Source organism: Aplidium turbinatum, chromosome 2 (genome assembly GCF_918807975.1).
Source record: "Aplidium turbinatum chromosome 2, kaAplTurb1.1, whole genome shotgun sequence".
Lineage (NCBI taxonomy): Eukaryota > Metazoa > Chordata > Ascidiacea > Aplousobranchia > Polyclinidae > Aplidium > Aplidium turbinatum.
Genome location: NC_137473.1, coordinates 50,526,612 through 50,539,972, shown reverse-complemented (window position 1 = coordinate 50,539,972; position 13,361 = coordinate 50,526,612). Strand labels below are relative to the sequence as shown.

The 13,361-nt window shown below is 35.7% G+C and overlaps 1 protein-coding gene across 1 annotated transcript; it reads left to right on the top strand.

The window, feature by feature from the left end:
* Window positions 1–6,368: 6,368 nt before the first annotated feature.
* LOC145765489 (nematocyst expressed protein 6-like) lies at window positions 6,369–11,933 on the top strand. Its single transcript, XM_082577318.1, has 10 exons — window positions 6,369–6,447; window positions 6,715–6,831; window positions 7,168–7,296; window positions 7,705–7,884; window positions 8,282–8,439; window positions 9,045–9,180; window positions 9,818–9,975; window positions 10,552–10,834; window positions 11,274–11,422; window positions 11,822–11,933. The coding sequence occupies exons 1-9, from the start codon at window positions 6,426–6,428 to the stop codon at window positions 11,402–11,404; spliced, it is 1,314 nt and encodes a 437-aa protein (XP_082433444.1). The 5' UTR covers window positions 6,369–6,425; the 3' UTR covers window positions 11,405–11,422; window positions 11,822–11,933.
* Window positions 11,934–13,361: the final 1,428 nt, after the last annotated feature.

Sequence of the window (13,361 nt, the reverse complement as noted above, 5' to 3'; positions counted from 1 at the left end):
TTGCTACTGCTTCCCAAAGGCAACAAGAAAGTTTTATGTCATTAGGAGACTGTAAAAAGTAAAAACATCCCAAAAAATACCAGTCAAGCACTAGCAGTAGCTGTAATCAAAATCTGCAAAATGTGACAAATCAGGCCGCATCTCTAGGTGGCCATGACCTACATAGTAAGAAAAGTGCTTAGTTTTCTGTGATTGCATATGAATGGTTAAAAAGGACAGTTGTGAAATATTATAGGCATAGGCCATCACGTAATAAAACACGCTATCAACGTTCAATAGCAGGTTATATCAGGGAAGACAAACGAACTATTAAAATTTTGCTGTACTCATGTGTGTAACCATTTATATGCTGTACAATAAAAATTGCCACACTTTAGGCGACATCTGACATTGAAACATTCTAGCCTACCTGTAGACTAGAGCTCTTGTGCTGTGGCTTTGTCAGTGCATATCATTCTTATCAAAGCAGAACTTTAGATTTTTTACTTCGATAAGCATGATACGTAGCTGCTAACTTGTGTGGCGAAAGCTTTCCAATACACTTAACTTTATCAATTTAGTGCTGTAGGCTACTCTCTATTTCTTTGATTGTTATTAAAAGAAATAAGCATCCATGAAAGTTTCATAGTAGAAGTTTTATTTTAGACTTTTGTGTTGAACTGGCTAAATTTACAACATCGTAAATATAATTACTTCCGCAAACCCTGAATTCCATTTTAAAATTTTCACATGCTTTCGGCTTTTTTTGTGTAGTGAAAGTGTATGAGGATTTCTGTGATTAAACAAGTGCAAAATTATGTAAAAATCTACTGCAGGTCAAACGTCGTGATGATTAACATATTTTGAAGTCGCCCAATTAACTTTTTTTTCAGTCTCACGATGCTAATAACAAGAAATATATAAAAGGAGAGAGGTTTTAATTGAAAATTTCAATTTTCGGCGAGATAAATATCACTAGCTGTGTAGAAAATGTTTGTATTCAACGCACTCTTTTGCGCATGCGCGTAGTCATGCGTAAAAATCGCAATGACAACTTGATCGTACTTTACTGCAAAATCTAGACCAAACAACTATTTGCGACCTTACGGCGTTATAAATATAGTCTTTTCCAAGTAATTTTTGGGGTAGGGAGGCTTTTAGAAGGAAATTAAAAAAACAATTATATCAGAGTCTTAAAAAATTTTGTGTACCTCAAAAATCAGATCTAAAATTGAATTCAAAACTTTTCGCCAAACAAGCTTTCGTAATAGAGTACCGGTACTAAAATGCAAGCTTTATCATTTTCAAATTCCTTCAAACTTGGTTAATAGCCTATATTTTTTTCACTCAATGTCAAGTGATGCTTACATGATCATATCATTTAAGCAAGTTATCATGCTTCTAATCATTAATTTTCGGATGTAACGCATTTTAATCTTCTGAGTGAATTCATGAGATAAGTTCAAAATTGCTGCTAACTTGTCCACAAGCATGTTCATAAGCAAATGTCACAAAAATTACGCTCGTTTGATATTGTGAAACCGGAGTAGCTAAGATAAGACTCTAAACTGCTTTTCAGAAACATAATATGCATTGTTGCAATATAAACCTATCAAGCCTTCTTAATCTATAGATCTGCAATTTCTGGTTCACAATTATAACAATTAACATAAAATATATAACACACCTTGTCTCTTTCAGTTTTAGCCAGCCAAGAGTCTTATTTTACTCTAAGTTAAACCTTCTCTTTCAAACCAGTGACTCTTTTTTTAGCGCACAGGTAAAGTCTTCGAGCTGATATAATTTATTGCATTATTTATCTTGGAGACAATCGGCAGTTGGAAAGATTTCATTTTAGACGCGGCTTAACGAAGCACTTTGTATCGCGCAATTAACTCCTTGGCACGGAAGTACAACTCGTTATAGATTTCCTTTGTGATGCATTAGAAGAGCAGTGAGGTAATACATGATGAAGTAAAGCTACATTTTAATCCTTTGCAATTAAACTGTAACTTTAATTTAGACTTGAAAATATGACACATTTGAAAAAAAAAACGATAGCAATCGTTATCGAAAATACGATCAATTTAATCACAAGTCAAAAAAAAATTTTTTTTTTTTACAATTGCAGTAGTTTGAATTTTAAGAACTGATTTAGAGTAATTTTGAGGTGCTGAATTCAGTATTAGCTCGGATTTCTTTTAACACACCAGTATTTTAACACATACAGAAGTATTTGAGATATGACAACAGTACTTTGTTATTTGTGACAAAAATCTCATAATTGACATTGCAAAGCAAACATGTAAAATAAAAACGAAAGAAGAAAAATTAATCTTTTGCGCAGCACATTCGGCATAATTATTGTACTCTTTTGGTAGCACTGCAAACGAAATTTACTGTACATGTATATATCTGTAATTCTTTACAGCCTATGTACACTATAAACAAGTTACACATAAGGTGCATCTATTAGCATAGAGCATATTATAATATATAGGCTACAGTATCTATACAATATATCAATATTAGTCTTAGTCCTTCCAGAACAGCTTATCTTTGAGCTCTCTTTTTTGTGAGAATTTTAAGGCGATAATTGAGATGTTTTGAATCTGCAAAACAACTTGACCAATAATATGTTAGCTTTTAGGATCTATACGATAATGATGTGAACGTGGTTTTAATTTTAGTGAGCATTAATTATTTATTAAAATAAGTTGTTAAAGTTTAAGTGTTTTTGGCTAAAAGTTAATAAATTAGGGCGGGTCATTGCTTGCCTTAAATTATGACGATACACATAAAGAAAATTGGAAAGTTGTTAATAACTTAAAATCATGACATTAATGGTTATAATGGAGTTTTTTTAGCCTAAATCTTTCTATTTATTGCAACGTTTTCACTTTTTACAAGATATGAAAATATAATTAATTATATAAGCTGCAGTTAGAGGCGTAGTCGTAAAGGCGCTTGGAGAAAAATTATCATCTGAAAAGCTAAATTAGAGAAGCCTTGGGTTATTCTGTCCTTTTTTTGCTCCAGAAATACAAAGTTTGTGTTAAAACAGGACCAGTGTACGGTGGCCATGAGTGTACCCATTTTAGAAATGTTTTCCGCTTGCCGCACTTTAGATGTGTCACTTTGTACTATATTTGACACTTAGATAGGCTACTGTAGCTCATTTATATTTCATTCAAAATTCCGACTATGATGAATTTGTTTTCAAAAACCATACACAGAAAAAATAAAAACATCAAAGCATAAATGCTCCAACAAACACAAAGGTATTGACTAGTGTTGTAGACGCAACGGTAATGCATTATGAAAATATTCTTTCACGCTTTGAGTCACCAGTTGACCTTTGTGGCTATCTTTCGCCGGCCTTTAGTTATCTTAATACGCACTACCGTATAGTCTACAGCTTACTTTGCCTGTTAGGTTTCAAAAAATATGTTTCATGATTACGTCTTTTTAATGTAAATCAAACTTTAAATTGCAACTTAATTTTGGACTATAGAAGATAAACTCGGACAAAGTTTCCCAGTAAATTTTTATGCAACAACCAAGCAATGTGCAAAATAATTCTTTAATCATATAATCTAAATTTAAACAATGTAAGTTGCATCACTGAATAGCAAGGGACAACCAATGGTGATGTATACGAGTAATCACCGAACTGCGTATTTAGATTGCAAAGACTGATCTGATCACCACTATTTTGGACACAAAACTACATTATTTGCTGTTTTTAAAGTTAAAGTATTTTCAAGTTGTTCACGTGAGAATTGTTAACCTAAAGATTCTATTTCTGATTTTTTGAAATGACAAAACTAATAACAGAACAAATTCAAACATTTTCGGCTCAACTCTGATTGTGCCCCGGGCAAGAACAATCAACTGCATTGGAGGAAAACCAAAGGGATATGTAAATAGTAAAAGCTGCGCAGGGATTAAGGACTACCTAAGACTGTAAGGAAGCTTTTAATTTTGTATTTTATTTGAGTGTGGTTATCAACCTAAACCCAATCACTGTGGTGTCTTTCATTGTGTTTTTACTTTAACAGTCTGTTGCAAAACATGCAAGAAACGCAAACCTGTCAAAACGGGACTTTTCTACTAACATAACGATACGGATTGAGTAGACAGGTGACAAATATCACTCTAGCACTAAAATACAATTCATTAATATTCAAATACAGAAAAACGTTTTTGCAGTATAAACAAAATGCTGTAAGCTATTAACATTTTGTTAAGGTTCGACAAACGGGAGTCTACTCCCAGACTTTCGACAAACAACGTTTTTTTACGCCATAAAGACAATTGAAAAGCGAATTCAAAACATTTTTTTCCAAGAATGCTTCTGTGAGCAAATCAACGTTTCTATTATGCTAACAACCCAAACGTATTTATCAGTACTACCTTAACAAATAGAGCATCTGCTTTTGGGTTAGTAGATCTCGGTTCGATCCTTCACCCGGTCTTTGTTTCATTTTAAGCACTCTCTAAGCAGACACATGCAATTGAGTTTATCCAAGTACATCACAACAAACGTGGATGCACTCAGAGGCCGGTAAGGTTAGCCAGTCAAAAGGTTATGGAGTATACTCCCACACTGCCTATTTTACTGAACACAAGGAAATTCGGTTTAGGCTTATGTTGCTTTTTTAAGCCGAAGGCACGCGATGTCGTGTGTTGAAGATGAAAATAAAATGTTATTGTGCTATGACTCATCCTGACTTAAAAAGGTAATATCCATTTTTTCAGTAACAGCCGTTCTAACTAACGTTTAAATTACGTAATTTAGAAATAATTTATTCTACACGGAGCAGTAAGTTTGCAAACGAAACTTTTAGAAATGCCACATTGTTTCCGCAAAGTATTTCGGTCTGGAAACACTGGTGGCTGCAACTTACAACACGTTATTTGCATTGTTATTCCACTAAGGCTGTGTTGGGATATTTTAGTTTAGACTTATATGTGATATACAATAACGTGGCACTGTGTCAACAAGATCAACATTTTATTAAACTTTTAATTTTTAATTTTAACATTTAATTTTATTAAACAAAATCAAGGTGCCTTTTTTGCGACACCAACAGCATCGCTTGGCAAATCAGGAGAGCCCTGCGAAAAGGAATACGGACTAACAGTATTTGCTTCGATGTTGGCAAGACTTATGAATGAATTAGTTGTCCCATAGTCTATCCATTTGTATCTTTCACCAGCTCAGTGGCCGAGTGGATATCGCCTTTGGTTCCAGTTCTGGTAGATCTAAGATCGATTCCAGGTTGGGTCAAACGGAAGACTTTCAAGACGTACCGATTGTGTTCTATCTTGCACAACTTATTGAGGATATGTCGGGTAATAATGTGATGACATTCTAAATCTGATACAAAATTAAAAATTAGTCTTGTCGCTAAAAGACCTATTAAAGCAGTTGTAGAGCGACAAAAATTAAACCATAGCTTTATTACTATTATTATTTGTATGTTTTTATTTCATGGAAGACGTTTTCGTTTGCTTGTGTTTGTCTTTGAAAGAAATACTCAAAATTTGAATATACAATCTAATTTATCCGCAGAAATGAATCGCACACGCCTATCCTTACGCTATAGGAATTTTGTCATCAAGAATTCTGTACGAAATCTTTAGTCAAAACAACGTGGGGCAGGTATTACTTTGACATTACCGTTCATAGAGTAATAATTGTTTTAAAAATAATTCTACGCTCGAATAGCTTAACAACGTTTTATATGATTGCCGATAAAACATGGGTGTCAGATGAAAAGCGTAATTTTGTATTCTTAGCCAAATTTTGCACGTGGAATTCTCATGGGAAGGATTACAACAAGGTTACACTTTAGCGTGAAGTACCGCTTTGCTTCTGGTTGCCCCCTATCAACGCCATACAAGGGCAGGTCTATCAGCAAAGGGCACGCTAGTACTTCGTCATCTGTGTGCCTGGACTCATGTGCCCTGAACCTTCTAAAAATAACAACCGCCGATGAGTTACCTTTGGTCAGAGTTTGACCAATACTTGTTTCTAAAATATCTACCAACCAAATTTCCTTTGCTATACATCCCCTTTTAATGTGAAACTTCCAAGTAAGAAAGAAAGCATGTCTTGTCACATGCAGTAGCCTCGAAGTATAGGTCGAATGACTTGGGAAGTACCTGACGTATGGGCTCTGCGCGACGTAGCCTAAACATATTAATGGCAACAATTGACAAACTACGTCAGTGATATCGAAATGTCAAACAAGATACTGCATGGCAGCTGATGGAGTCATTTCATGACACCTGTTCATCAAAAACCTATATAAGATGAGAATTCTCTTGGATTCATAACAGTGGTCAATCACTTCTCAAAGTATAGCTAACGTTGAAAAACGTGTATACCAAATCGGCGCAAAGCTTTATTGCAATAAAAACGTTGTGGAAACCCAAGCATGAGGGCGTCAATGTTGATGTGTGAGTCTTTATTAATAATTGAGCTGAAGAGAAGGTCGTGTCAAAACTTCTTGATAAATTTGATGACATGACGACCACTGTGTGTACTGTTGTAACCAATTAATTGCTTTTTTCCAGCGTTCTCTTTAGTAGCTTCTATTGGAATTTGAAATTTATAAAAACTACAAAATTGCATTAAAACAGTGTTTTTGCTTCATTTGCTACATGCATATCAGCCCATATCATGCATATCATTTAATGCTTTAATACCTATTATGCTTTTTTCAGGTGGTATTATTTTTGCCAGCATTTTACACCTCTCCCACGAGGTTGACGTGTGCGCTGACATTCGAAATGGAAACGCTCAGAGTTACTCGCTTTACGAAATCAATGCTTGCGCTTCAGGTAAGGAAACTTTATAGACATTGTTGAAGTTCACTAGCAATCTTTTTGAAAAAACTTTATAATCTTTGGTAGCCCACTGTATGTCTGCATGAAGGGTACATCACTTTGTAGTTGGCGTGCTTTCTCTCTATTCTAAAGACTGCGATTCGCTTCCCGCATACAGCGATCAACTTCCACTTTGTGGACTCAGTAGCTAGTTTTCTTGCAAACGTAAAAGCTACCTAAAGGGGAATTTGCCTCATCACCGTTACTCATCAATGTGCAGATACCCCATCATTCCTCTATTTACTGAGGATTTTTCTAAAGTCTGAATTTAGTATGGGCTTTTTTGTAAAGGTATAGTGCAAAGAGATCCAGGAAATGCCACCTGCGGAGAATTCGATTGTGAAAAGGAATGTTTGTTTGGGTTTGCGAGAGACGAATACGGATGCTTCCAATGTGAATGCGTAGCAGACGGGGAAGAAGGTGCAGTGTTTTCAAATTGATATTGTTTGTACATTTTGATGTTTTAGATGTTCCTTAAAGAATTTTGTTGTCTCAAATGCAAGCTTAATCACACAAACAACAACCCAGGCAACAAAACGTCTGCAGACGTTAAATCAACGTAATAATAGCGGATTTGTTGCCTGTGAAATTGTGATCTCTGTAATAGACCTACATCTGCAAACATTGAATCAATGTAAAAAAACAACTGATTTGGTACATGTTTGGCCTATTGTACAAACTATTGGTTGTTTTGGTATTTCATTGTCGATAGAATGAAGCAAAAATTCTATTTATACTGAAAAAGAAACAGTAAAACTTCAGCTGGCTCGGTTAAAAATGCATTTATTTGTTAAATTTTCCCACGTTCACCATCTCGTCAACTTACAGGACTCTACGAAGCTGATATTCTTCTCACCGACGACACCAAGTCGTTTCTGGAAAAAAATCTGGACCACGACGAAAAAAGAACCAGATTCACTCGTGGCGCCGGGAGATCAATTCCTCTGTGGAATCGAAACAAAAGGGGGAATAACTACGTTGTCCCATATACAATCTCTCGTAGCATAGGTAATTCAATGTCTTTATAAAAAAAACGTTGTAAAAAGTGAAAATGTCTTAGCTTTTAACATGGTTAATCCGGTCTTAAAATTATTGAGTAAAAATTAATCAAAAGATGAAAGACTTGATGTTGCAAATAATCATATCAAAATAGACCCACAAGATAGAATTATAAATCAAAGAAAAAGTGACTGTAATCCTGAGATATTTTGACCAAAATGTTATCAGTACTCTTATTATACTGCAATAAAATCTAAGCAAAGCTTAGAAAATTTAGTGATTTTCATAAAAAATTTATTCAAATAATAATTAGCTTTCTCTTTTGAATTATATCAAGTCATCAAAGGAACAGACCCAAACACTGTCTAAAAAATAGATTTTTGAAAATTTTGCTTTTTGTTTTTAGGATCACGAGGCATTAGCGCTATCAACGCTGCTGTGGCTGACTTTGCCCGTCATACCTGCATCAGGCTGGTTCGAAGATCCAGCGAAAATGAATACCTCAACTTCTATAATGGTGGAGGTTGCTTTTCGCCAGTCGGAAGAAGTCAGCGACAGCAAAGGGTAGGCCATAAAAAATTGTATCATATCCAGTAGAGTTGACAGGGGGTCCAGGGAGTACTTTTGGACTTGGATCCAGGATGACTTTATGTGCCCGTAACCTTTTCAAGAGGCCCGGGAGCCCAAGAGGCCCGGCTTTAGCGTATTTTTTGAATATATTCTTAGAAGTGTTTTGATTTGGGACCCTAGGATCTCATTAATATCTGGCCCAAACTATCATCTCAACGGCCCTGGCCATATCTTTCAGACTGTCAAAAAGAAGACTAAAAATAACATTTTCTGCAGATTGTTTTTCTGCGTGGTTTTTGCGAGCAGATTCTTTTTTACCTTCCGAACCACCAGTTTTACGATTTTAGAAACGCGATTGGTAACAGCAATCAATAGACGGTTTCTTTTTATTTTTCGGTTGTTTTAACATATTTTAATTAATAGAATTAAAGTAGTCCATGTAACGCAACAGTGATGGAAAAGTGCTGCGCCAATAAGTTACTGTTGCTACAATATAATTGCTGTTGCAAATACGAATTCACCTTGCAATATTTAAAAAAAAATATTGAAGTTGTCAGTCACCAGAAAGCATTTTTAATGTTTTAACTTAAATTTTTCAGGTATCCCTAGGTGCTGGATGCTGGTACAAAGGAACCGTTATCCATGAGGTTTTACACTCCCTTGGTTTCTGGCATGAGCAGAGCAGGCCGGACCGCGACTCTTATGTGCGAATCAACTTCCAGAACATACCTAGAAGTCAGTGCATCAAAGATTTCTTTACTATATAAGTTGACTACATAACAAATAAATAAAATTAATGGCCCTAAAAAGGATCATTGATTTTGATTTTTGAGAAAAGCATATTAAAAAAGTATCAGAAGTGAAATGAGAGATGCGCGATAGCAGATAATACTGTAAATAAGCTTTTACTGGGTAGATATATATTTATTCTGGGTGCGTTTAGACAACACACAATAGTCTACACATTCATGGTGTCAGGTGCTGCCAATTATTTTGACAAACCATTAAATGTCTTGCCGTAATAGAGCCACGTGCTCTGGAGCGGTGTAGAACAAATGTTCTTTCGGACGTCGCAAAACAATCAGGTAACTAACAAGAGAGAACTTCTCTTCTCCAGGACAATGAAACAAACAATACTGTATCAAATATTCAAACCATATAACCTACACACAGCCAACTACTGCATGTTATGATCAGAGCAGCAAAATGTTGTAAAAAAGGCAATCCTGAAACAAAGTGTTTAAATGAAACGTATCCTCAAAGCCTAATTGTTCATGGAAATTCTTTATTGGCTTAACTAACTCGTGTTTATTTGCAGATTAAAAGCTTTTTGAAAGGCAACAATAAAACGGACCTGTTCATTTTCTTTCAGATCTTGCGTATAATTTCAACAAACTATCTACCAGACAGATTGATAGCAGAGGCTCACCATACGACATTGGGTCGGTCATGCATTACGCCAGCGGGGCATTTTCATCCAATGGCCGACCTTCCATCACAGATCTTCGAGGTGTACGAATTCGAACACAGGTAAGATAAAATTTCATAGAGGTGTGATGGCTATTTATACATACACGTAAATATAATATACGATACTAATGAGAATTAGCGAGCAATCTTCGTTTGGCTGCCTTTCCTACAAAACTACTGTCCGCCCGTTAGCTCAGTGGCTGCACGCCCGGCTCAAGATCAGGCGGCGCTGGTTCGACTCTCGGGGTGTGCGGTTGAGCAACGCATTTCAGGACTGCTCTTCATTCAGCGACACTTAGAGAATGGAATAATTCACCGGCAACAAGACTTCAACAATTGGAAATTGCACTCTGCTAATCTCGGTAACCGGCCCTGTGTCAAGAGTCTCTACAAGTATGCGAAACTACCAGGAATACCCTATCAAGGCTTTGTCAGTCCGAGGATAAAGATTCAAAAACCAAACCAATCCAGGTACGCCTACCAAATCGATCATTTTCGTGCATTTACACATTGGCTACGAGCATTAAGCCTAACTTATAAACAAGAACTTATAGCTTACTAAACAAGAAATCATTGCATAACTATTCCCTTCAACATTTTTCAAACAAATTTGAAAGAAAATGTAAATGCTTTCAGAGAAATGGCTTTTCTGCATCTGACATCAAACAACTCAATTCGTTATACGGTTGTCGATCTACCGGAACCGGTACTGGAACTGGGACCGGAACTGGGACCGGAACTGGGACAGGTACTGGGACCGGAACTGGTACTGGAACAGGCACTGGAACGGGAACTGGAGGAGGGTCTTGTCAAGACAAAAACAGATACTGTCAATCCTGGGCAAGATCTGGAGAATGCACCAAGAATCCTCTTTATATGAGGCCCAACTGCTGCAGCAGCTGCAGAAAATACAGTACCAGTAAGCATTTCATCTAAGTTCGATGTGAAACATATACAGATAGTGTTTAATTTTAGCTAAAGATTAAATTTATAAAGCAAAAGAGTTGGTTTTGAGTCATGAAATTTAGGCCTAATTGCATCAAATCGTTTTTCAATTGCTTCGACACTTGCCTACAACGGTTGATTAGCTTTGTTTTGACCAGATAACACTGTGCATCTGGCGTTTGTCCAGATCTCCGGAAGCAAAATATTCAAAAATTAAGCATTTTATTAAAGCATATCAGCATACTTAAATCGTTAGAAATCTGTCGTAGCCTATCTAACAAAAATCAGGGTTTTTCTACAAAATGTTTAGTGGTGTGTTAATCACAAATTAATAGTTTTAATTAATTTTCAGAATAGTTTTAATTGCAAATTGTTTCAATTACGTTTCTTATATGCGTTTATATAATTAACAGGGTGCAGTGACAAAAATACTTCCTGTTCATACTGGAGGCGACGAGGATACTGCACTCACGCTTCATATGTGACTTTCATGAGAGCAAACTGCGCAAAAACCTGCGGTGTGTGCCCATCCAGCAGAGGATAAAAAATTTTATTCTCTGAGGTGATAATAATTCAACGTAGGCTACAGCTTTCCACATTATGTTTTGATTCAAAGAATCGAAGCATCTTTTCAAAATAGAACTGGTTCAGTTTCTTACGTTTTGTAAAAGGATTTCATTAAATCACTCTTCATCACTTTATTTGGATAAAAGTTACGCCAGTTAGCGTGTTTATTGCATGTAGCCTACGGTGTTTGGGTTTAGGTTACTAACAATAAGCTAAGCAAGGTTTCTTCTAGTTTTTAAGGCTTTTATCAATTTTATAGAAGCTTCTATAACAGTTAGCTTTGGCTACTTGTCCATCCGCTTTCATTGTTGTTTGTTTTCGCCCTTATCGTATGCAAAGCACGTGGTGGTTTTAGGAAGATAAATTTTATTGAAAGCTTGTCTTTGTTTTTCAGGTTCAATGATCCTTGAGGAAACTTCCCATCATCACTACAACAATCTTGATAGTATCATAATCTTGATCAACTGCATTTCGTACCATAAGTGTAATAAACGTGTAAACTTCAATGGCTCGTATCTTTATGTTGATTGCAATAACCTACATTTATGTGAAACTGGGGAAAGATGATTGGCGGAAACTTAGTCAGTGCCAAAGCAGATCATCGCTAAGTTATAACAACGATAGTCTACTATCAGTTGTTATAACTTAGCTATCAGTTGAGTGTGAGATATTATTGACAGCAGTTTTGTGCGACACTAGATTCCATTAAAGCAGTGTTACCCAGGGAAGCGCTTGTTAAATTGCACACCTAGCAACCAAATGTGGTCAAATCTTGCCTACTGTCGTCAGACCTTACACATTTTGTTCGAAGGTTTTAGTTTTGCTTTGCAATAAAAAAAATAAAAAACGTTGAAAGGTATTGGTCATTAGCACTTAAACTTTAACAAAAAATAAAGAAGTTACCAATGCACATAGTAAAAAAAAAAAAAACTGAGCAAGACTGCCCTAATACTTACGTCACTACAAACAAGCACCAAAATAAACAAAATCTTTAACAATTTTGTCATCATATCGCTCAGTCTTTATTTGGAACAAAAATACATACAACTACAACGATGATAAGGTCAGTTGTTAACTGACTTTAAAGTACGCTGCTGCTCTTGAAATGTAGGCTAAATATTAAAGATCACATGCAGAAAAAGCGATTGTATTTTCGAGAATAAGCATTAGCAAGTACAAATGCAAAATTTTGTTCTCTTAAAGAGATCTATACCTATAGTACAATTTGGGTAGAGAGGTAACTCTTTTAAACCATAAACAGACATAACTCAGCAATTGCTGAGTTATGTCTGTCTATACCTATAGCATTACAAGTTTAAAAATGTGCATAATTTTTGAGAATGACTATTACTAGGCAGGACCACTTCTGCTTGAAGCTCTAGCCAAAAGAATGTACGATTGAAATATCTTAGTTGTCCAAACAGTATTATTCCTCAAGTCTCTGATAATAAAATATTAGTGCTAAAGCAACACACGTTGTATGAATACAATAAGCAAATAACGTTGAATTGACGTTAGATCGGATTTCAGCTCATTAATCCCTCTGTGCATAACAGCCACATGGCAGATATCGTAATCACAACAGACACCACCATACAGTGTGTTGACATTTCAGCATGATTATTCAATGAAAGTTTTGTCACATCCCAGCCAGAAAATCAGTCCTTTTTTACATTGATTCAACGTCTAAGAGACGTCCTTTTTTACATTGATTCAACGTCTAAGAGACGTTGAATCAATGTAAAAAAGGACTGATTGTCTGGTTGGAGTGAGAACGTCAATGCAAAAAGCATCAGGAAATAAATAAAAGCAAATAGCAGAAAGCCAGAACAAGATAGTTTCATAAAAGTCTGCACAGGAATAATACAAACTATTTGTGCATTTGAAGCGATCAGAGCAAAGTACGTTCTTGATGATTTTTTTGTTCCACTTTT

Bases quoted from the DNA above. Each gene is read 5' to 3' on its own strand.
- LOC145765489 (XM_082577318.1), top strand. From the start codon at position 6,426: ATGAGGGCGTCAATGTTGATGT. The intron at 6,448-6,714 runs GTGAGTCTTTAT...TGCTTTTTTCAG, and splicing joins GAGGGCGTCAATGTTGATGT to GTGGTATTATTTTTGCCAGC. The intron at 8,440-9,044 runs GTAGGCCATAAA...TAAATTTTTCAG, and splicing joins GAAGTCAGCGACAGCAAAGG to GTATCCCTAGGTGCTGGATG.